At 43.0% G+C, this 26,019-nt stretch overlaps 1 protein-coding gene across 1 annotated transcript in view; it reads left to right on the forward strand.

Moving 5' to 3' along the window:
• The window catches only part of bzw1 (basic leucine zipper and W2 domains 1), a 46,782-nt gene that overhangs the window by 12,019 nt on the left and 8,744 nt on the right, over nt 1-26,019 (forward strand). Inside the window, exons 4-9 of the mRNA XM_033024517.1 lie at nt 7,528-7,622; nt 9,037-9,102; nt 11,086-11,221; nt 20,973-21,082; nt 22,373-22,543; nt 23,708-23,854. Of these exons, the coding sequence (XP_032880408.1) occupies nt 7,528-7,622; nt 9,037-9,102; nt 11,086-11,221; nt 20,973-21,082; nt 22,373-22,543; nt 23,708-23,854 (725 nt within the window). The remainder of the gene's footprint in view (nt 1-7,527; nt 7,623-9,036; nt 9,103-11,085; nt 11,222-20,972; nt 21,083-22,372; nt 22,544-23,707; nt 23,855-26,019) is intronic.

A 26,019-nucleotide genomic window follows, 5' to 3' on the forward strand; every position in this document is an offset into this window, starting at 1 on the left:
TGCTGTACCAGTTCTTCCATGCTTAATTATTTCCTGGATTTTCTTAATGAATTTATTTTGAATAATGAATGCTACAACAGAGCGAGAGTATAGGAGCAAGGAGGTCCCACTGCAGTTGTACAGGGCCCTGGTGTGTGCAGTTTTGGTCTCCTAATTTGAGAAAGGACATTCTTGCTATTGAGGGAGTGCAGCATAGGTTCACCGGATTAATTCCCGGGATGGCTGGACTGACATGATGGATCGACTGGGCTTTTACTGGAATTTAGAAGGATGAGAGGGGATCTTATAGAAACATAAATTTCTTAAGGGATTGGACAGGCTAGATACAGGAAAAATGTTCTCCATGTTGGGGGAATCCAGAACCAGGGGTCACAATTTAAGAATACGGGGTAGGCCATTTAGGATTGAGATGAGGAAAAACTTCTTCACCCAGAGAGTTGTGGATCTGTGGAATTCTCTGCCACATAAGGCAGTAGAGGCCTTTCGCTGGATGTTTTCAAGAGAGAGTTAGATATAGTTCTTGTGGCTAGGCTAACAGAATCAAGGGATATGGGGCAAAAAGCTGGACGCGGTACTGATTTTGGATGATCAGCCATGATCATATAGAATGGTGGTGCTGGCTGAGGGGCCGAATGGCCTACTCCTGCACCTATTTTCTATGTTTCTATAGAACAGTACAGCCCCTCAGCCTAAAATGGCTGCGTTGAACGTGTCAAGGTAAACTAATCTCATCTGCCTGCACATAATCCATATTCTTCCATTCCCATTGTATCCATGTGCCTGTCTAAAAGCTGCTGAAAGCCAATATTGTACTTGCTTCCACTACCATTGGGGATGATCAGCCATGATCACGCTGGCTCGAAGGGCCCACTCCTGCACCTATTGTTTATTGGCACCACTTTCCGGATACCAAAAGAAACTTGCCCCACACATCTCCTTTACAGAACTAGGCTGTCACATATTTCTCTGAAATCGCATCCTTACGATATGCATCAGTGCACTAACGTATAACTCTACAGGCTCTCCCTGTCTCTGGCACTGCTCAATACTCATTAGTCTGTAACTCACATAATTGTCGGAATTTATGCAGGAGGCATTCATGGTCATGGATGGATTCTGCAGTAATCTAGACACCAGCCGCATTAAGTCTAGCCGGTTCATAGTGAAATCTTCTGGCACGACGAGCAGCATCTGTACCTGCCAAATTAAGAAGGATTGACGCTCGAACACCAGGATCAGCATCAGGTTGTGCCGCATCAATGTAGATTAAAAAATCCTCTTCAAATACACGCCATCGTTCTGCGAGATCTTCATCTACACAGCTTATTTATTTATTACACAGCTTATTTATTTATTTATTTATTTATTACACAGCTTATTTATTTATTTTACTTTTCTTTTTCATCGGTTGGAGCTGCATACTAAATCTCGTTGCACTGACTTGCAGTGATAATAAAAGATATTATTATTATTATGAAACACCAAGATCTCTGGTTTTCTGAGAGCAGAAGCCATTGCAAAACAGTTGAAAAACAATAAACTAAAATGTAATAGAATTAATCAAGGAGTGAGTCCGTACACTCAGACACCATGTTGCGTTATGGCTGTGGTAATAACTGAAGCCTCACACCAAGATAAAGGTTCAAAGACTTTATTGATGACATAGCTTAGATTTTATATACTTCTATCATATCTCCCCTCAAACTCCAGCGAAAACAATCCAAGTCTGTCCAGCCTCTTGTAGCTCTAAACCCTCTAATCCGAGCATTATATTGGTAAACCACCTTTGCACTCTTTTCAAAGCCTCCACTTTCTCCCTGTATTGGGGCACCAGATCTGCATGCAATACTCCAAATATGGCCTAACCAAGTCTTATAAAGATGCATCATGACTTCCTGATGAAGTGTCTTGGCCCGAAACATCACCCATTCTTTCTCTCCAGAGATGCTGCCTGTCCCGCTGAGTTACTCCAGCATTTTGTGCCTATCTTTGATTTAAACCAGCATCTGCTGTTTACTACACATGACGTCCTGACTCTTGTTCTCAAAACTCCTACCAATAAGGCAAGCATACCATTAGACAATAAGTGCAGGAGTAGGCCATTCGAGCCAGCACCGGCATTCAATGTGACCACAATCAGTACCCCGTTTCTGCCTTCTCCCATATCCTCTGACTTTCTAGCTCTCTCTTGAAAGTATCCAGAGAACCAGCCTCCACCGCCCTCTGAGACAGAATTCCACAGACTCACAACTCTGTGTGGGGGGAAAAGTGTTTCCTCGTCTCCGTTCTAAATGCCTTACCCCTTATTCTTAAATTGTGGCCCCTGGTTCTGGTCCCCCAACATCGATAACATGTTTCCTGCCTCTAGCGTGTCCAAACCCTTAATCTTATACGTTTCAATAAGATCTCCTCTCATCCTTCTAAACTCCAGAGTATACAAGCTCAGCCGCTCCATTCTCTCAGCATATGACAGTCCCGCCATCCCGGAAATTAACCTTGTGAACCTATGCTGCACTCCCTCAATAGCAACAATGTCCTTCCTCAAATTAGGGGACCAAAACTGCACACAATACTCCAGGTGTGGTCTCACAGGGCCCTGTACAACTGCAGAAAGCTCCTATACTCAACTCCTCTTGTTATTAAGACCAACATGCCATTCGCTTTCTTCACTGCCTGCTGTACCTGCAAACTTACTTTCATTGACTGATGAACAAGGCCCCCCAGATCCCATTGTACTTCCCCTTTTCCCAACTTGACACCATTGAGATAGTGATCTGCCTTCCTGTTTTTGCTACCAAAGTGGATAACCTCACATTTATCCGCATTAAACTTCATCTGCCAGGCATCTGCCCACTCCCCCAACCTGTCCAAGTCACCCTGCATTCTCATAGCATCCTCCTCACAGTTCACACTGCCACCCAGCTTTGTGTCATCTGCAAATTTGCTAATGTTACATTGAATCTCTTCATCTAAACCATTGGTGTATATTGTAAATAGCTGCGATCCCAGCACCGAGCCTTGCGGTACCCCATTAGTCACTGCCTGCCATTCTGAAGGGGACCCGTTAATCCCTACTCTTTGCTTCCTGTCTGCCAACCAATTTTCTATCCATGTTAGCACTCTACCCCCAATACCGTGTGCCCTAATTTTGCCCACTAATCTCCTATGTGGCTCTCCTATACTACATCCAGTGGCTCTCCCTTGTCCATTTTCCCAATTACATCCTCAAAAAATTCCAGAAGATTAGTCAAGCATGATTTCCCCTTCGTAAATCCATGCTGACTTGGACCGATCCTGCTACTGCTATCCAAATATGCCGCTATTTCATCTTTTATGATTGAATCCAGCATCTTCCCCACCACCGATCTCAGGCTAACTAGTCTAATTACCAGTTTTCTCCCTCCCGCCTTTCTTAAAAAGTGGGATAAGATTAGCTACCCTCCAATCCACAGGAACTCATCCTGAATCTATAGAACATTGGAAAATTATCACCAATGCATCCACAATTTCTAGAGCCACTTCCTTAAGTACCCTGGGATGCAGACCATCAGGCCCTGGGGATTTATCAGCCTTCAGTCCCATCAGTCTACACGACATTTCCTGCCTAATGTGGATTTCCTTCAGTTCCTCCGTCACCCTAGATCCTCTGGCCACTAGTACATCAGGAAGAATTAGAATTAGATCCTTTATTTGTCATTCAGACTGAACGAAATGTCGTTACCTGCAGCCATACATACAATAATAAACAACAGAACAGACAGTGAACACAAATTAACATCCACCACAGTGAGTCCACCAAACACCTCCTCACTGTGATGGAGGCAAAAATCTTAGGGCTGTTGTCTCTTCCCTCCTCTTCTCCTTTGTGTCCATTAGCTACCCTCCAATGCACAGGAACTGATCCTGAATCTATTTCTTAATCTTTCTTAAATGGGTTGCTAAAATGCATGTAGACAATTTCCACCCCTACGTTCATCACCTCAACCTCTTAGCGAGTTGAGGATGTGAACTTTTCAAGTTATCAGATGCCTTTACACTTCTTATCTACTTGTGCTGTGTCGGTTTCAGGAAACTACGGACGGATTTCAAGATCCCTCTTTACATCATTGCTGTTGGAGGTCTTGCCTTTGATTGCCTACTTCCCCTTGCATTCAACCTCCCAAAGTACAACACCTCGCACTTGTTTGGATTAAACTCTATCTTCCATTTCTGTAGCTGATCTATAACCAGCTGCATACTTTTACAGTTTTCCTCGTCATCTACAACTCTAGCAATCTGTGTTTGTTGTGTGTGTACTTACGTTTTCCATTACAACACTATCTTGTATGAGTAAGCTAGCAAGATGTGAATATGACAAAGTGACTGATTCTTAATCTTTTTAGATCAGCTTGCCATGGGGAACTTTCTTAAATGAGTTGTTAAAATTAATGTAGACAATTTCCACCCCTACCTTCATCACCTCAACCTCTTAGCGAGTTGATGTGAACTTTTCAAGTTATCAGTAAGTTCTGAATGTATGATTATTATTGGGGTGAAGTTATTTAAAAAATGTATAGTTGGTGAAGAAAAAGAATGAATGATACCCTAGGATACCCAATAAATCCCCAGGGCCAGATAGGCTGGATCCCAGAGTACTTAAGGAAGTAGCCCCAGAAAGAGTGGATGCATTAGTGATAATTTTTCAAAACTCTTTAGATTCTGGAGTAGTTCCTGAGGATTGGAGGGTGGCTAATGTAACCCCACTTTTTAAAAAGGGAGGGAGAGAGAAAACGGGGAATTACAGACCAGTTAGTTTAACAACGGTAGTGGGGAAACTGCTAGAGTCAGTTATTAAAGATGGGATAGCAGCACATTTGGAAAGTGGTGAAATCATTGGACAAAGTCAGCATGGATTTATGAAAGGTAAATCATGTCTGACGAATCTTATAGAATTTTTCGAGGATGTAACTAGTAGAGTGGATAAGGGAGAACCATATCTGGACTTTCTGGACTGGACTGGTGCTATATCTGGTCTTTCAGAAGGCTTTCGACAAGGTCCCACATAAGAGGTAGTATACAAACTTAAAGCACACGGTATTGGGGGTTCAGTATTGATGTGGATAGAGAACTGGCTGGCAGACAGGAACCAAAGAGTAGGAGTTAACGGGTCCTTTTTAGAATTGCAGGCAGTGACTAGTGGGGTACCGCAAGGCTCAGCGCTGGGACCCCAGCTATTTACAATATATATTAATGTTTTCGACGAGGGAATTGAATGCAACATCTCCAAGTTTGCGGATGACATGAAGCTGGGGGGCAGTGTTAGCTGTGAGGAGGATGCTAGGAGGCTACAAGATGACTTGGATAGGCTGGGTGAGTGGGCCAATGCATGGCAGATGCAGTATAATGTGGATAAATGTGAGGTTATCCACTTTGGTGGCAAAAACAGGAAAGTAGACTATTACCTGAATGGTGGCCGATTAGGAAAAGGGGAGATGCAACGAGACCTGGGGGTCATGGTACACCAGTCATTGAAAGTAGGCATGCAGGTGCAGCAGGCAGTGAAGAAAGCGAATGGTATGTTAGCATTCATAGCAAAAGGATTTGAGTATAGGAGCAGGGAGGTTCTACTGCAGTTGTACAGGGTCTTGGTGAGATCACACCTGGAGTATTGCGTACAGTTTTGGTCTCCTAATCTGAGGAAGGACATTCTTGCCATAGAGGGAGTACAGAGAAGGTTCACCAGACTGATTCCTGAGATGGCAGGACTTTCATATGAAGAAAGACTGGATAGACTCGGCTTGTACTCGCTACAATTTAGAAGATTGAGGGGGGATCTTATAGAAACGTACAAAATTCTTAAGGGGTTGGACAGGCTAGATGCAGGAAGATTGTTCCCGATGTTGGGGAAGTCCAGAACAAGGGGTCACAGTTTAAGGATAAGGGGGAAGTATTTTAGGACCGAGGTGAGAATTTCTTTTCACACAGAGAGTGGTGAATCTGTGGAATTCTCTGCCACAGAAAGTAGTTGAGGCCACTCACGTCGCAGCGGCCTCTGCAGTCCGTTTGTCTTTTTGTTATTTTTTGTCCCATTTTAATTTTTATTTTTTTATTTTTTTGATGGGGTATGTGTGTGTGTGTGGGGGGGGGGGGGAACTTTTAAAATCTTTCCCCTGCACGGAGAACCCGACCTTTTCCCTGTCGGGTCTCCGTTGTCGATGGGGCTGCAACGTGGAGCGGCCTCCAGCAGGAACGTCCTGGGGCTCCAGTCACGGAGCTGCGGAGCTACTCACCATCATGGAGCTGGCCGAGTCCGGAGCGGGAGGAGCGGTGGTGGCGCGCTGCTGTGACCCGACCCCCGGAGATTCGGAGGCTTACCGCAGGTCTGGCAGACAGTAATATCGGGAGCCCGCGGGTCCCTGGTGGGAGACCGCTTTTCGAGTGCTTCTGCAACGGCGACTTCACCCGCCCGAGTCGCGGGGTCGAGGAGTGCCTGGAGCGGGGCCTTACATCACCGCCCGGCGCGGCTTCAACGGCTGCGGGACTTTGCTGGAGCCTGCCGGGGGCTCCAACAACAAGACCCGGAGCGTGGCCTTGCATCGCCCGGCGTGGCTTTAATGGCCGCGGGACAATTGCCATCGCCCGCCGGGGACTTTGACTCTGACATCGGGAGGGGAATGGGGAATGCAGGGGAAAGATAAGTTTTTTTGCCTTCCATCACAGCGAGGAGGAGATGTGCTGTGATGGATGTCTGTGTAAATTGTGTTGTGTCTTGGGTCTTTTTTTTCATGTGTGTATGACTGCAGAAACAACATTTCATTTGAGCCTCTATGAGGTTCAAGTGACAAATAAATTGTATTGTGTATTCATTGGCTATATTTAAGAGGGAGTTACATGTGGCCTTTGTGGCTAAAGGGATCAGGGGGTATGGAGAGAAGGCAGGCACAGGATACTGAGTTGAATGATCAGCCATGATCATGGTGCAGGCTTGAAGGGCTGAATGGCCTACTCCTGCACCTAGTTTCTATGTTTACATGTCTGTTGTGCTGCTGCAAGTAAGAATCTCATAGTTCCATTTTGGGACATATGACACTGAAGACACCTTTGACTCCCTCTGGCTTTACATTTCATCCCTCTTCTTCTCCCATTGTCTGATGCCCTTTTGTCTCCTTTTGGCAGATGTATGGAATGAGTGACAATCAAAATCTGTATGTGCTGGGCTTTGTTCTGACCCCATCTCTCTTCCAGCTTTCTCTCCCCTACTGCAATCAGTCTGAAAAAAGGTCCTGGCCCCAAAAATTGCCTGTCCATTCCTTCCACAGATGCTGTCTGACCAGCTAAGTTACTGTCCTCGTCAGAGTTCTTTTGCTTGTAGGATCTATAGATGAAGGTATCATTCACTCCTTTTACCTATTTATGCCGCATCTGATTCCTTTCATCTGTCACCTGGGAAGAGATTCCTTCCATCTGTCACCTGGGAAGAGACTATAATTTGGAGAAGCCAATTGTCGTTTGTGTATTTTTAGGCTTGGGGTCTTATTTGTGTTTCAGCTCCAGGTGGTACCCTTGCGGATAACGTGAACCGTACAGATGTATGTGTGTTCGCTGCTCAAGAAAACCTGGAGACCATACGTGCATATGCTCAGGTACGGTTTTGTGTTAACAAACTCGAGGAAACTTGTCAAGTTTGCTTTTAACTTCGAAAAGTGGTGAAACTAGCATTCAAAACTTTTTTGGATATCACCTTGCTTCCTTACAGCTTTCCCATATTTTCCCACTGCAGACCCTCATCTTTAATCTACCAGGATGTAGTCGTAAACTGTCAAATGAAAGTTCATGCTAATGGATTCTGGTCTGGTTTTTTAGTCTAAACACTTACTGTAATAGGACTATAAAACATATGATAAAGAAAATAAATGTGGAAATACTCTGATCAGTGTCTGTAAATAAGTGGATTTTAATCTTAAAATTAATATTTTTTGTTTGAATTTTAAATGCCTGTTGCATCATACTTTTGCAGTTGAATGTGGGTTCACGTTTTCCAGTTACATATTGAATATAATCGATTGAATTTTTCCACGCATTGCCCCTTTTCCCGTGTTTCCATTCAACTTTTACTAAACTCTTACTAAATATAAGATAGACACAAATGCTGGAGAAGGGAAATCAAGGGCTACTTGAAGTACTTACTAAATGTAGTTCTGCTTCCTTCTGGCTCTGGTACTATTCTACAAAATCTTTATTTTTAGGTTTTGTTTTGAATGCCTGATTGGATAGCCATATTAGAATTGTTTGCTTTAACAATTTGTCACTACTTTAAAATATGCTTTATTCAGTTTATTGGCCTGTTTGCTATTTTTAAAGTTGATGGCAATGTAATAGTGTTCCTGTGTTTTTTTTTTTGTACATTTGCACGTGTTGGTATTGGACAACAGAATAAGAGTAGATGTTGGCTTTTTTGTGCTCTAATTGGCTGCACTTTTATGTCAATGTTAATTATTGAGAGATGGGTTTGTGGGCAATTTTGGTTGCTTGTATATAATGAAGCCATTGATTTTAGAAATTCTGGTTATGATGTTGAAGTAGCGCATGTGTTCTGATGATAGTGTTAGAGTAACTCAACAGATCATGCGACAACTCTGGAGAAAATTGATGGATGCTGTTTCAGGTCAGGACCCTTCTCTGGCACAGACCCGAAACATCACCCATCCCTTTTCTCCAGAGATGTTGCCTGACCTGCTGAGTTACTCCAGCACTTTATCTTTCTTATAAACCACATTTGCAGTACCTTTCTGTATGTACTCTTCGTGGTTATTTGGTTATTATTTTGAAATGGCTTTCAATAGCAGCACCCCAACGTGTTATTCCATTGCATGCATTTTTTAATTTGGTTGCTTTGGCTGGAGAAAATGCATTTGAAGGATTCCTTGTGCTTGCAAATATTGAATATTAGCTATCACTCATCAAACTTTGTAAAACATTGTTTGCCTAATGGGTGTAAAAACAATGTTTCTGACATTTTCTACTTCAACTTTTTTTTACTTTTTCTTTGCTTGACAGGTGTTCAATAAGCTGATCAGGCGTTACAAGTACCTGGAGAGAGGATTTGAAGATGAGATAAAGAAGGTTTGAATTGATTGAAATAACTCTTGGCTGCTTCAAATGCTTCTTTATTGTTATTGGTAATATAATTCAGTTTCACAACAAGAATGAATTATAACTGCCCCATGTGCATGTTCCAACATTCAAGAACATGGCTAATTTTACTGACTTCATTTTCCTACCTGTTCTGTCTTGCCCCTCTCCCCAATTTATTAAACACATAACAGTACAGTGCAGGAGCAGGCCCTTCAACCCACAATGTTTGTGCTGAACATGATGCCAAGTTAAGCTGATCTCATAAAAACATAGATAAATAGGTGCAGGAGAAGGTCATTCGGCCCTTTGAGCCAGCACTGCCATTCAATATGATCATGGCTGATCATCCAAAATCACTACCCCATTCCTGCTTTCTCCTCATATCCCTTGATTCCATTAGCCCTAGAGCTATATTTAACTCTCTTGCAAACATCCAGTGAATTGGCCTCCATGGCCTTCTGTGGCAGAGAATTCCACAGAATCACAACTCTGTGGGTGAAGTTTTTGTTCATCTTAGTTCTAAATGGCCTACCCCTTATTCTTAAACTGACCCCTGGTTCTGGATTCCCCCAACATGGGGAACATGGTTCCTGCATCTAGCCTGTCCAAACCCGAAAGAATTTTACATGTTTCTACGATCCCTTCTCATCCTTCTAAATTCCAGTGAATATAAGCCCAGCCAATCCATTAGTTCATCATATGTCAGTCCCACCATCCTGGGAATTAACTTGGTGAACCTACACTGCATTCCCTCAATAGCAAGAATGTCCTTCCTCAAATTAGAAGACCAAAACTGCACACAATACCCCAGGTGTGTTCGCACTAGGGCCCTGCAGTAGGACCACCATGCTCCAATACTCAAATCGCTATGAATCTGCCTGTGCCTGATCCATATCCCTCTATTCCCTAATTTCATGTGCCTATCAAAAAGCCTCTTAAATGCCACAGTCCTGTCTGTCTCAAGCGCTCCTGACAATGCGTTCCAGGCCCCCACCACTCTCTAAAAATAACTTGCTCCACACATCTACAGAAGTGTCTCGATCCGAAATGTCCCCCATTCCTTCTATCCAGAGATGCAGCCTGTCCCGCTGAGTTACTCCAGCATTTTGAGTATGTTCGGTGTAAACCAGCATCTCGGTTCCTTCCTATCCATTAAACTCCTCCCTCTTGCATTACAGCAATGCTCTCTAGTGTAGGACATTTCCACCCTGGGGAAAAGGTTCTGACCTGATCTATGCCTCAATTTTATATACTTCTATTGTTTCATTCCCAGAGAAAACTATCCATGTTTATCCAACCTGACCAAGTTTACAATCTCCTTCATCCACTGTTCCTTTACTTTGCTGTCCTTATCTTTCATCGTTGTTGGAAAATGCTGATCCTGCACTTTGATCAATTGGCCTTCAAAAGACTCCCACGTGTCAACAGTGGTTTTGTCCAATAACTGCTCTTAATCTACTCTCAACTCCTGTCTAATGACATTGTAATCTGCCTTGCCGCAATTAAGTACCTTCCCCCAACATCCAGACCTGTCCCTATTCAAAACAATTTAAAAAAATTAAGATGTGATCACTATCTCCAAAATGAATTTATTAACTCCCCTGTGACATCAATTGCAAACCAATCCAAATCAAACACTTTTGAGCTGATTATTATCTCCAGATATCTTGATTGAGTTGAATTATTTACTTTGCAAACCTTGTCAGCAACATTGGGTGTGTTTATAAAATCATAAACTGGCTACTTCACACCAGAGTAACCATTTTGAGCAGTGGAATTGGGAATGAGTTAATGTGAACTGTTTCTAACTGGCAAATGTATTGTATGATTGTACCATGAGCAGAATAAGAAACCTTTAAAAACTGAACCAGTTGGAACTTGTGTACAAATCAACTTTTATTTTCAGTTTCCAGCATTCTACACCTGCCATGAATGCAAATGAGACTAATTCACACGTGTGGCTTATTTCAGCTGCTGCTATTCCTGAAAGGTTTCTCAGAATCTGAACGAACCAAGCTAGCAATGCTGACTGGGATTTTGCTAAGCAATGGAACGTTATCGTCCACTATTTTGAGCAGTCTCTTTAATGAGAATTTGGTTAAGGAAGGTAAATTTTAATGTTATGTTCTTGGTTGTTAAATTTTCTGTACAAAGCAATACGAATTGTTTGTGTCGACCTCGAGATATCTCCCTGAATTGTTGATGAATAATACTAGTACAAAATCCCTCGGTTTTCAAGGGCACTTTGAACTGAACTTTAAAGAAATCCCAGTGCTTTGCAGTTCAGTCACAGCCATTTGAACTTCTAGATTTTGAGGAGCACAGATTGAAAAAGCTACTTTCTTAACTACTAAACCAGGTTCGCTTCTTAATAAACAGACAACACACAAACTGTTTGGTAGACCAGTTCAAAACTTTACTTAACATCGGCCGATGGAAGGGAGGGAGAACTCCAGTCAAGTAACCATTACAGACACTTGACCATCCTCCGTTCACCTCTCTGAACAACAGAATTACATTGCCTTAAATAGGGTTTTTTTGTCCCCTTAGCACATTTCAGACATTAGTCATGGTCAGAGGTACAGGGAAAGGTTTCCACAGAATGCATCACATCAAAGGCCTTTTGTTTACATGTTAGAAGATAACATTGGCCATTTGGTTTACGACATTTTATCTTTCCACTTCCCTGTTCCTCTCTCGTCCTTCATAAACATTGGCTATTTGGATAATGCCATTTTATCTTCCCAGAGATCACCCTAGATCTTTCGCTGCTTTCTCGCTGTCATTTGGTCCCTCATAAACATTGGCCATTTGGTTTATGGCATCTTACTTCAAAGATGTGACTAGCTCTTTCTCTCTGCTTGTCCCTTGGGAGACAATGCTATGGTGTTTATTATCCCACACACTGCAACCTGAGGCAAGCCTAATTTGACACTAAATATAAGCTATAAGCTAGCCCAGAAACCTATTTAATATCTTTTTATATTTTAACTAAAATTCAGCTTCATCATTCCATCCTTTTATCAAATTTTTGATAACAACTACAGTCCTTGCTGAGTACATACGAAAGACTCATCAGACAAATTAATAGTACACTAGTAACACAATCATTTCATAGTGGACAATCGTTCCACAAGTCCCTCCAAACATTTTAAATGGCCACCAACCTCCCCCGAACGTGACACTAAGATACTACCATAGGACAGGAAAAGGATCATAAAAATTGCTCAGCCTTTATTCGGCTTCGCTTGGAATTCCCCGTGTGCTGGTGTAACTGGTTCATGCTTCTCTTGTGTGGCACTGCATTTGCAACATAACAATGCCTGTCACAAATATACTGTTTCCTAAAAATACACCAGTGCCTTGGTTGTGGCAAAAACAGGTAGATTTAACTGGCCTTTGCAGACCTCTTACTGTCTGTAACATAGAAATTAGGTGCAGGAGTAGGCCATTCGGCCCTTCGAGCCTGTAGTCAGGGTATCTTTGCTGCGCTTGTCATGTTTGACTTCAATCTTGTTTAAAAGGAGGTGTGTACCATCCTTTAAATGTGGGTTAGTCTGCAAGCTTGCCATTCTGAAGAAAGTTCAGTCCATGTGGGCTGGGCCACCCCAGAATAAAGGGTGCATCAATAGCCCATAGTCCTTGTTTCCACAAACTGTTCACAGTCAATCAAATGTATCCAGCGACGATGATCTTCAATCTTTACAGCAGTTCATGTTGTTAGCAACACTTGGTTGTTCTTTTCAACACAGTCTCAATTTTTTCTTGTCCCAGCACCATCATCGTATAGCTTTTATGGCCTTGGTCACTGGTTTCCAGCAAAAACTCCTCCAACCTGGGAATGTAGATCTGGCAAGACATGGGTTAATTGCCGTCCATACATAATTAGTTAATTGCCCAGGGCCTGTAGGTGGCTTCCCCCCACTCTCCAGGGGGTGGACACAGCAGCTTTTCCTGTATCAATAAAATGTATCTTGTTCCCAGCTGAGTTTCTCCAGCACTTTTGTCTACATTTGATCCTCCAGCATTTGATCCTTCCTAACACTTCCCTGTGAACTTATTCTTTAATCCGATTATATCCGAAGAGGCTCTCCCCACCTAAATATTCAATTCTCCAAATATGTTCTCTTCCCCAATCTACTTCCCTCAAACCCCCTTTTGTAAGTCATAAGACAATTTTTCATCTACCTAATTTCCCTCACACAGCACATGCTTCAACATCTTTTTGTTTGCTTGAAAACAGTAATCTTGCTTCATTTGCATTTTAAAAGACAACCTCTGTTATCATCTCAAAACAATCTTTCCCAAAAGAACTCACTCAGAATCAGTAATCAATAATACATTTTCTTTTTCTCTGTAATTTTGACATTTCCAATCTCATTTAACACTTTAATCGGGATGAGTCTTTTTTAAACTTGGTTCAAAAGATTTATAATCAACCAACACATTTTATCATTCGAGTATAGCTCCGCCCCCCATTCATGCCTGTTTCTTAACGGAGCACACCATAAACTGCCTGTCCCATTTGCATTTTAAAGGACAAACTTCTTAAAGCGACACACAACTTTGCTCATTGCTTCGAATTTCACACATTCCACATAAAAAACATTGTTTTACAAGCAGTACATATACAAAAACATTGTTTTACCAGCAGTATATATACAAAAACATTGTTTTACCAGCAGTATATAATATTTCATCTTCAAACACATCTCTTTGTAATTTACTTTCCCTTTTTCTGACAAGACTTCTGTTTACCAAAATCCTGGTTACCTAACCCTAATTGGACATTGATCCAGATCATGATTAGTCAGACTCCCCTTGACTTTTCAGTCTCCCTAGCTCTTTCCTCATTTCTCCATCAAATTTCCCTTCATCCCCAATTTTTTTTATAACATAGTTGCCTGTCAGAAAAAGGATTTACCTCCAGGGTAATTTTGTTTTGCAATCCTCATTGACTCTTTCCACCATCCCAGATGCCTGTGGGTGGTGTACACAGTGAAATTGCAGTCGAATATTAAAATGTTCACATTTTTCCTTATTAATAGTGGTTAAAATGAGGACCATTGTCTGAGCTTATGACATTAGGTAGGCCAAACCTGGGAATAACTTCTCTTAACAACAATGTTACCATAGTTTCAGCAGTATTATTAGTGGTTGGTAGAGCTTCACTCCACCTGCTAAATAAATCTAAAATCACTAAGCAATATTTATAACACTGGGCCCTTGGTATTTCAATAAAATCAATCTGTATGCATTCAAACGATCGTGATGGCATTGGCTTCACCCCTGAGGGTACCTTAATTGATTTGCCTGGATTACTTTGTTGGCAAATTTTACATTCAGAGGCCTGCCACCACGTTTCCTTTGTTATCCTATCATTCCCTCCTTACCAGCATGGGTAAGACGGGTAAAAATGTATCGAATACACCAACTTGTCCAAGCGGGGTGTGCTGTATCAATGGCACAGCCCTCTTGTTTCCATAGTTATTTTTATATATAAGAGGCGTCCCTCTGTAATGTACATACCTCCTTCATGTTTGGCAGGACCGTTCTATTTGCTAGCGTCTGTTTATGTGCTGTCACTCCGCATTTGGATGTACAGGCTGCCTGTTTGGATACATTATCAGCAACTCATTGCCTTTTGCTATAGGGTCCCCAGCACCAGTGTGTGCAGTACATTTAACAATGACCAGCTGTTCTGGTAGCATCAATGCGTTAAACAAATTACGCACAGAAAGGCATTCCCGTGCTCCCAATCCTGGGGAGCTTTGTAAGGTCAGAACTTCAAGGTATAGGGATGTTACTGACGGAACTGTCCCAGGTAAAGATGCCATTGCTACTGGTAGGGCATAGGTGGACATCTCCCAAGATTATCTAACTCCTCATCTTCATTACCAAATAGGGTCGTCGTGCCAGACATGAAGTCTCCTCCAGAGGATTTACCAGTACTGGGTTTATTTTTTACTAACCATCACCTGTTTCTCACCTCCTGTCTGTCTTTTAATTATTTCCTCTTGTTCCTCTGCCCACTGGCATTCTAGTTGCAATACATTCCATCCTTTCCGAGTGCTATCCTTGTTTCTTAACTCTATCCCCTTCTTACATACAGCATCCATCTAACTTCGAACTCTATACTCTCCTCATGCTTCTTCACTGCTTCTGTTTCCCATGTTTTAATTCCTTTCTTCCATTTCTTTCCCGCCTTCCTTTCCCATATAAATGTCTCTACATTCCATGTTCCCCCTACTGGCCAGGCTTCATCCCCTAACCGTTTGGTCAACTTGTAACTTAACATTCTAAATTTCTTATTATACCTAGGATTCAAATAACACATATGTTGGACTGTTATCCAGAGCATTCCCCATAGATAGATAGAAAGAAAGAGAAAAAGAAAGAGAAAACAGACTTCTTAATTCCGAATCGTTCCAAATATATCAACCAGGCCGACCCGCTAATGAGACCCCAGTTTCTCAATTTGGCTGACTAATTGTTCCAAATATATCAACCAGGCCGACTCGCTACTCGAGACCCCAGTTTCTCAATTTGGCTGACTTTTTAACCCTTTAATATACGACCCAAGTGTCTCAACGAGGCCAACTCGATAACCAAGACCCCTGTTTCTCAACCTGGCAGACTTCTTGTCCCTTAAAATAAGCCCCAGGTGTCTCAACCTGGCAGACGTTTTAACCTTAATATACAACACCTCACCCCCCGTATCTCAACCCGACAAATCACGGATGTCTCAATGAGGCCGATGAGCCCTTAGTAGAGAGAGATAAAAAAGAGAAAACAAAGAGAGATAGAAAGAGAAACCGCTCAAGTCCTTCTTAAAAATATACACAAGCCCTTCTTAAAAATACATGCACAATTCTGTCTTAAAAATACATACACAATCCCTTCTCAAAAATACATACACAATTCTGTCTTAAAAATACATACACAATCCCTTCTTAAAAAAAACATATAAAGCCCAACTGGTCTTACCTTTGTCTGTTTCTAAGAACCTCGGCAGGGAACCAATTCAATATCTGATGAAGGATCACAAATGTTCCCGGGAGTTTCTAGGGAGTCGGTCTTACAAGGGGGCCGATAGAGCTCAGTTATCTCCCTTCCAATCCCGGCAACCTCTGCAACCTCTTGCACAGTCAGCTGTTGATGTGGTCCCAGCGAGGCCTGCATAACTACGCCAATGAAAAAGCTACTTTCTTAACTAGTAAACCAGGTTCGCTTCTTAATAAACAGACAACACACAAACTGTTTGGTAGACCAGTTCAAAACTTTACTTAACATCGGCCGATGGAAGGGAGGGAGAACTCCAGTCAAGTAACCATTACAGACACTTGACCATCCTCCGTTCACCTCTCTGAACAACAGAATTACATTGCCTTAAATAGGGTTTTTTTGTCCCCTTAGCACATTTCAGACATTAGTCATGGTCAGAGGTACAGGGAAAGGTTTCCACAGAATGCATCACATCAAAGGCCTTTTGTTTACATGTTACAAGATAACATTGGCCATTTGGTTTACGACATTTTATCTTTCCACTTCCCTGTTCCTCTCTCGTCCTTCATAAACATTGGCTATTTGGATAATGCCATTTTATCTTCCCAGAGATCACCCTAGATCTTTCGCTGCTTTCTCGCTGTCATTTGGTCCCTCATAAACATTGGCCATTTGGTTTATGGCATCTTACTTCAAAGATGTGACTAGCTCTTTCTCTCTGCTTGTCCCTTGGGAGACAATGCTATGGTGTTTATTATCCCACACACTGCAACCTGAGGCAAGCCTAATTTGACACTAAATATAAGCTATAAGCTAGCCCAGAAACCTATTTAATATCTTTTTATATTTTAACTAAAATTCAGCTTCATCAAGATCTCGTAACATTGCAGCTGTTTGACAAAGGTATTTGGGGGGGCTTATAGCCAAGTGTAACAGTTCACTTTCATTGTGCTCTGATTGAAAGCTTGCATATTTTTTTGGATTGGTGGTCTTTCAGGTAATATTGGAATACTTTCAACCAGACTGCAGAATGTTCATTTTCGTAATTACATTTCAAATAATTTTAGTTCAATAAATTGTAATGCAGGCATGTGACATTGCCACTTTTGGTAGTTGTTGGAATTACAGGTCTTTTCAGATTGTAACAGTTCTGCTTCGGAGAACATAAGATCGGCCGTTGAACGATCGTCCCCCTGCGGCCTATACTGCTAGCCGCCAGAACCGCTAGAATCCCTGCACGCTGCCCGGAGAGGACGCTGGCGTTGACTGTTCGCCGCTTCTCCGCCCGCTGTTTCCCACCCCCACTGTCTGTTACCTACCTGCCTGTCTGTTCCCTGCCTGTGCCTGTGCACCACCGACGCTGGACACCTGTGCCTGTGCACCATCGATGCTGGACGCTGGGCACCTCCTGTGCCTGTGCACCATTGACGCTGGACACCTCCCTGCACCAGTGAGGGAGCTGGATCCTCTCTGCACTCGCACCGCTGGACAACCCCTCTACACCTGCACTGCTGGACAACCTCTCTGCACCTGTACTGCTGGATACTCTCTGCACCCTCATCACTGGACTACCTCTACACCTGCTCTGCTGGACAACCTATCTGCTCCCTCAATTGCTGGACACCTCGCTGCATCTGCACTGCTGGTCAACCTCTTTGCTCCCTCACTGCTCGACACCTCGCTGCACCCGCTCTGCTGGACAACCTCTCTGCTCCCTCACCGCTGGATACTCTCTCCACCTGCACCTGCACCGCTGGACACCTCTCTGCACCCACACCATCATGCTCAAATACTCAACTCTGCAGATGACTGGTTTCTTCAACAACCACATCCCATCCTGCATCCAGGTCGTTAAACAGCTTGGACTTCTGCGTCGACCCCGTTTCATCCACAGAGGCTCTCGGCGCAGGCTTGTTTGCTTCAACCACGGTCATTCCATTCCATCCATCTGCTCACTACCACGCTCTGCCCCCGCGTCACCCCCCATCCCAGCTGACCGCACGCAATGTCAACTGGGACAACCTCAGATCTCTCCAGCCTGCCCCCATCCCTCCACCCTCTCATAATGCCAACTTTGCCCTCCTCAACACCAGGTCGCTCAACAACAAAGCCCTTGCCCTCCATGAACTAATCCTTGACAACACTCTGAACTTCCGTCCGCTCACAAACCATCTCAACTCCACCTTGTCTACCTCCCTTAACACTATGGCCCCCCTCAAAACAAGAACCGTAACTTTCAACACATCTTCACCCTGGTACACACCTGCACTTCGTGAACTGAAACAGACTGGTCGCCGACTTGAACGACTCACAAAGAAATCATCTCTCACAGTCCACCTTGAAGCTTACAAACTCCACCTCACTGACTACAAAGATGCCCTCATTGCTGCAAAATCTGCCTACCTCGCCTCCATATTCACCGATCCCTGCCTAAACCACAGAACCCTCTTCTCCACAGTGGGCAACCTCCTCAAGCCTCGAGCCAACACTCTCCCTACCTCTACTCCGGATCTCTGCAACTCATTCCTCCACTTTTTCACTGATAAAATCAGCACCATCTATCAATCTTTATCCCCTGTACCTGACTCCCCAGCATCTACTCCACCACCTACCAAGGGCCCTCCTTTCAACATCTCCACTGACCTCCTTACCCCTCCTCCACACTGCTTCCTCTCCCAGTTTGACCTGGTCACCCCTATTGAAATCTCCAAACTCATCAGCTCTTGCAAACCCACTACCTGCTCCCTCGACCCTCTCCCCACTCCCCTGCTGAAGTACTGCCTCCCCGTTCTCTGCCCCTACCTCACTAATCTCTTCAACTCCTCATTGTCCCAAGGAATTGTCCCTTCCGCTTTCAAAACTGCTGCTGTTACACCAATCTTAAAGAAACCTGGTCTTGATCCCTCCTCTCTCATTAACTACCGCCCAATCTCAAACCTCCCCTTTCTTTCAAAAACCCTGGAGCGTATCGTCGCGTCGCAACTTCATTCCCACCTCCTTGCGTATAACCTACTTGAACCCCTCCAATCTGGCTTTCGCCCCCTCCATAGCACAGAAACTGCTCTCCTCAAAGTCCTCAACAACCTCCTCACCTCTGCTGACACTGGTTCCCTCAACATCCTCATCCTCCTCGACCTGAGCGCAGCCTTCGATACAGTGAACCATAACATCCTGCTCACCAGACTCAAAGACCTCGGCATTGAAGGCTCTGCACTCAGCTGGCTCCGTTCCTACCTTTCCAACAGATCCCACTTCATCTCTCTCCACAACCACACCTCTGCTCCAGCCACAGTCACTCAAGGCGTTCCCCAAGGCTCCGTACTCGGCCCCCTCCTCTTCATCATCTACATCCTCCCCCTTGGTCAGATACTCCGCCACTTCAACCTGGACTTCCACCGTTACGCTGACGACACCCAGATCTACCTCGGCACCACCACCCCTCTCCCATATCAACTCCTGTTTGTCAGCTATAAAAACCTGGATGCAACATAATTTCCTCAAACTCAACAGCGATAAGACAGAATTCCTCCTCATAGGCTCCAAAGCCACACTCAGCAAAATCAATAACCCCACTCTCACCATCGACGGCACCACTGTCTCCCCATCTCCCCAGCCCCGCAACCTTGGCGTGATCCTTGAGCCTCACATCCGCCATGTCATTAAAACCTCCTTCTTTCATCTCCGCAACATCGCCAAACTCGGACCCTCTCTCACACCTCCCGCTGCTGAAAGACTCGTCCATGCCTTCAATTCCTCCCGACTGGACTATTGCAACTCACTTCTCTTTGGCATCAGCTCCACCTACATCAACCGACTCCAACTGGTCCAGAACGCAGCCGCCCGACTCATCACCCACACCAAATCCTGGCATCACATCACTCCATTCCTCAAACAACTTCACTGGCTTCCCATCTCCCACCGGATCAACTACAAAATCCTGATCCTTACCTACAAAGCCGTCCACCATCTGCCCCCCCCCCCCCCCCCCATACCTCACTGACCTCCTCCCCCCCTACCAACCCTCACGGTCCCTCAGATCCACATCAGCTGGTCTCCTCTCCATCCACAAGTCCAACCTCCGCAGTTTTGAAGACAGAGCCTTCTCCAGGGCAGCTCCCAGGCTCTGGAACTCCCTCCCCCAACTGATCCGCAATTCCGTGTCCCTCACCATCTTCCAGTCCCGCCTCAAGACCCATCTCTTCACCTCTGCCTATCCTTAGCCCCACGTCCCCCTCCCTTTTCATCTGTGCATTAATTGCCTCATATTGTGTTTTGTATTGAATTCTGTCTTTACTTTGTGTACTAGTCATGTCTCTACTATTTATTTCATTCCCCTTGCATGTTTTTCCTCTACCTGCTAAATTTTTGTAAGTTGTCCTTGAGACTCTTGAAAGGCGCCCATAAATAAAATTTATTATTATTATTATTATTATAAGATGAACAGTTCACAAGTCAGAAATATACCTGTCTGGTAATATATTTATACAAAAACATGGGCTGATCAAGAGCAATGTTTAGTTAACAAGGGCATTTAACTCAACCATTTAGATAATGCTGTAAACAGTTCCTCTAAGATAGAAAGGGGCTAGCAACCTTGCAGCAGCTGACAAATCTATCGTGATCTCCCCAAACACTTTTTTTTAATGTTTGGGCTGTGCCTAAATTGGGTATTAGTAAACAGGGGTAGGTCAGTATTAAAATAAAGATTTGGGTTGAGGAGAAATTTACAGTTAATAATACACTTTTGATGAACGGTACATATCTTTAGTGCAAGTAACTGCTGTGTGTTCCTGTATCATGCCTAAATAGGGAGAATCAATCTGCTTTAATCTTGCATACTGTTTTTGTTCCAGGTGTTTCGGCAGCATTTGCTGTTAAACTATTCAAATCCTGGATAACTGAGAAAGACATTAATGCAGTTGCTGGAGGCCTTCGTAAGGTCAACATGGACAATAGATTGCTGGTGAGTCTTTAAGGAAAAAAGAATGAATCATCATGTTTATAACTCATTGGTAAGCCTTTATTTGTGGAAGTTATGTACAGAATTTCACAAGCAAATTGCAGCAAGCGCTGAAATCCTGAAATGGATGTTGCAAATGCTCAGCAGATCAAGCAGGATTTCTAGCTTTGTTTTTAACAATTCCAGAATTTTTGAAATCTCATGTTTTTATAGACTTGTTCAAAGCTGTGCCCTCAGCTCCCTACTATACTCATGACTGCACAGCTAAATACCAATCCAGCTCAATTTACAAGTTCACAGACAACACCATCATAGTGGGCCTGATTTCAAATAACGACGTGATGGAGGCCAGGAAGGACATTGAGAACCTTCCCCACTGGATGCTAAGACAGCAACCTCTCCCTCAATGTCAGCATGACAAAGGTGATTGTGATTGACTTCAGGAAGTGCAGCCGTGTACACACCGTTCTTGTTCATGTTCTTGGGAATAAATATCACCAGCAATTTGTCCTGGACTTGCCACAGATAAGCCATGGCCAAGAAAGGACACCAACACCTCTACTTCCTTAGAAGGCTTAGGAAGTTTGGCATGTGGAGAGGATGTTTCCATTAGTGGGTGAGTCTAGAACAAGAGGTCATTGTCTCAGAATTAAAGGATGTTCTTTTAGGAAGGAGATGAGGAGAGATTTCTTTAGTCAGAGGGTGGTGACTGGAATTCTTTGCCACAGAAGGCTGTAGAGGCCATGTCGGTGGATATTTTTACGGCAGAGATAGATAGATACTTGATCAGTACAGGTGACATGCTATGGGGAGGAGGCAGGAGAATGGGGTTAGGAGGGAGAGATTGATCAGCCATTATTGAATGACTTGATGGGCCGAATGGCCTGATTCTACTCCTATTCCTTATGACTTTATGTACCCAACTACCCTCACTGACTTCTGCAGATGCACTGTAGAAAGCATTTTGTCAAAATGCATCACAGCATGGTTTGGGAACGGCTCTACCCAAGACCGCAATAAATTGCAGAGAGTTGCAATAAATTGCAGACGATCACGCAAACCAACCTCCAACTACACTCCAATCTTCACCCTCCATCCACACCACGCTGCCTCAACATAATCCAGTTTCTAGTTCTTTCAATGGGATTGTTTGCTCATTACAGTTTTGTCTTGAAGTTGTACATAGATTGATATAAAATTATTTAAAACATTTTGCATCATGTACAGCTTGCTTTTAATCAAAATGCATTATGTGAGGCATTGGTTACAATAGGCATTCCTTTTTGTCTGCAGGAATTATTCCCAGCTAACAAACAAAGTTATGATCACTTTGTTAAGTATTTTACCGAAGCTGGTTTGAAGGAGCTTGCGGATTTTGTCCGTAACCAGCAGTCTCTTGGTGCACGAAAGGAGCTGCAAAAGGAGCTCCAAGATCAAATGGCCCGTGGTGATCCACTCAAAGAGGTAATATTAAATCTAAAACTAATTAGTTGTGGGACATTTCTAAAGATTATCTGTTTTAATTGATACATTTAATGCTGCAGTTTTCAATTTTAAATGATTTAAGTTTGTTAATTTCAAGATTTGAAGTAAATATTTAGCATCTGCTTGCTGGCTTAAAGATATGTTCTCTTGCATTAAAAAAAACCAACTAAATCTGACAACCTTTTAAAGTTTTCAAGGAGCTTGTGCATTAAAATATGCTTTAATCTGACAACATTTCTGAAGCTAGAAAAGATGCAATGCTGTTTTAAAAATACAAACTATATATAATGTCCAGATCAAGTGTATGTGATTGTGCATGTGTTAAATGTATGTTTTACTGTTCTTTGGCTTGTTTTTATGTGGGGGGGGGGGGAAGAAGCATTTTTCCATCTCTTACCTCGACAGAGATGCGTTTTTTTGGGGGGTTTTTCTCTCCCCTCCCCCCCTATCGTATCTCTGCACTCCGGCCTAACATTGAGGAGTTGGCGGCCTCTGCTGTAGACTGGGAGCCTGTGGACTTTAACACTCTTGGTCCCTGGTTAGAGCGACTTCAGGAGCTCCAAGCCGCAGGAGCTTCCGACACGGGTGCTTCGATCGGCCTGACTGTGGATGGGTCGACTGCCCTGACCACGGGAGAATAAAGAGGAAGAAGGACTCTATTGCCTTCCATCACAGTGAGGAATGTGGGGAATCCGCTGTGGTGGATGTTTATGTTAAGTTTTATGTAGTTGTGCGTCTTGTTGCTTATGACTATATGGTAAATCGAATTTCACGATGCCTTAGTGGTACATGTGACAATAAACTGACCTTCAACTGGGCCTTTTAGCCCACTATGACAGTGCCAACCTTTGAGCATCTTTTTTTACTATTACGGTTTTCTCCCCACTCTTCAAATTTTATGCTTTGGGATCATTTTAAAGACAATCTGTTCTCACCATGTGTGACTCAGCAATTAGATTGATTTCTTAAATTCCCCATTGAAATGATCTGGCCTCTCAATTAGGATATATTGAGTGACAAATGTTTGCTTTGCCAGTCTTTTGTAACATCGTGAATTACTTAAAAATTGTGTGGAAAGTCTGATGTAAAAATGATCATTTGAAGGATGTGAAGAAAATTTATTGTTTCATCAATTTAATTTAGATTATCACATATGCCAAAGACGAGATGAAGAAAAACAGCATCTCTGAACAGACGATGATCACTATTGTTTGGAACTGTATAATGGGTGCAGTGGAATGGAACAAGAAGGAGGAACTGCTAACAGAACAAGCCATTAAGCACTTAAAGGTAAACTCGGGTTTCTTTCAACAACCAGGTAGTGCTTGTCCTAATTTTAAACTTAATCATAAGGTACAACCCTGTTGGGAAATTCATTGTACAGTATATTTTTTGAATAGCTGAAGCTACAGTTTGGGGCTTGCATTTTGAGAATTTTGTAACTTTGTGTGACCAATCTTGTTTTTGTAAAACCCCATTTTACAACTTTGGGAATGAAAATTGGAGAAGAGATAATGACCTACAGATTTCCATTGGTCCATTGTACGGTTTTTATCCACCATATTCTAATATGATGTGGATTAAGCTCATTTGGTCCATGCTGGCTTTTCCATTTTTTTTGTGCCTGTTTTTAATTTGTCCTTTTCAATATCAAAGAATTGATCTGGCCACTAATTGGATAGAGAATTTTTACTTCTGTCGCTGCATCTGGTTTCCTAATGTATCAGATGTCCAGTATCCCAAGATGTTTTGCCCAATGTGGGCATTTCCAAGAAAAGCACCTGACCATATTTGTCTTGTGTAGTGGCATTTGCTAGACTTTATAGTTTAGTATTTGTATTTTTCTCATTTCCTGCTAGAATTTTGGGAACTTATAATTCGCAATTCATAAATTAGTCACAAACACCATATAACCATATAACAATTACAGCACGGAAACAGGCCATCTCGACCCTTTTAGTCCGTGCCGAACACATAATCTCCCCTAGTCCCATATACCTGCGCTCAGACCATAACCATCCATTCCTTTCCCATCCATATAACTATCCAATATATTTTTAAATGATAAAAACGAACCTGCCTCCACCACCTTCACTGGAAGCTCATTCCACACAGCTACCACTCTCTGAGTAAAGAAGTTCCCCCTCATGTTACCCCTAAACTTCAGTCCCTTAATTCTCAAGTCATGTCCCCTTGTTTGAATCTTCCCTACTCTCAGTGGGAAAAGCTTTTCCACGTCAACTCTGTCTATCCCTCTCATCATTTTAAAAACCTCTATCAAGTCCCCACTTAACCTTCTGCGCTCCAAAGAATAAAGCCCTAACTTGTTCAACCTTTCTCTGTAACTTAGTTGCTGAAACCCAGGCAACATTCTAGTAAATCTCTGTACTCTCTCTATTTTGTTGACATCCTTCCTATAATTAGGCGACCAAAATTGTACACCATACTCCAGAATTGGCCTCACCAATGCCTTGTACAATTTTAACATTACATCCCAACTTCTATACTCAATGCTCTGATTTATAAAGGCCAGCACACCAAAAGCTTTCTTTACCACTCTATCTACATGAGATTCCACTTTCAGGGAACTGTGCACAGTTATTCCCAGATCCCTCTGTTCACCTACATTCTTCAATTCCCTACCATTTACCATGTACGTCCTATTTTGATTTGTCCTGCCAAGATGTAGCACCTCACACTTATCAGCATTAAACTCCATCTGCCATCTTTCAGCCCACTCTTCCAACTGGCATAAATCTCTCTGTAGACTTTGAAACTCTACTTCATTACCCGCAACCCCACCTATCTTAGCTCATAGGCCATTCAAGCCTGCTTTCCATTCAATAAACAATGGCCGATTCTATATTTCAGGACTCTTTCCTTATGCTTTTGCATATATTATCTATTTACTTTTGGATGTCATTAGTAACTTGCCCTTTTCGCCCTAAACAATAGCCCTGTCTGGTCTGAGAAAATGGAGGTTGGCGGGACTCACTCAAAACTTGGTGTTTTGAACAATGGCATGGAAGGCTATAGGCTGAGTGCTGGAAAATGGGATTGGTATAGGCTGGTACTTGACTGGCAAGACTATGGTGGGCTAAGACCTGATTCTGTGCCATGGCAGATGTCACCATCCTCTAGGTAAAGGAATCTTTATCCATGTCTAGGTCTTAAATCTCTTGCTCCGTGACAACCTACCCTGATCTTCCGTTCTCCACAAGGTGAAATGTTCTCCCCACTTCTATTCCTTTGAAACATACTTGATCAAATGGGGTTGATCAAGTGGGTTTGTATTCACTAATCTCTTCATACTACCGGATCAATCGGTCTTTAATGTGCTCGCTAATGGGAAATAAATTCCTTCTACTTGTATCCTGTACAACTGTAATAAGACTTGCTATGAAGGCCAGCATACCATAACTATTTGCTGCGCCCATGTTTGCTTTCAGTGTTGT

This window comes from Amblyraja radiata, chromosome 7 (genome assembly GCF_010909765.2).
Source record: "Amblyraja radiata isolate CabotCenter1 chromosome 7, sAmbRad1.1.pri, whole genome shotgun sequence".
In the NCBI taxonomy this organism is placed as follows: domain Eukaryota; kingdom Metazoa; phylum Chordata; class Chondrichthyes; order Rajiformes; family Rajidae; genus Amblyraja; species Amblyraja radiata.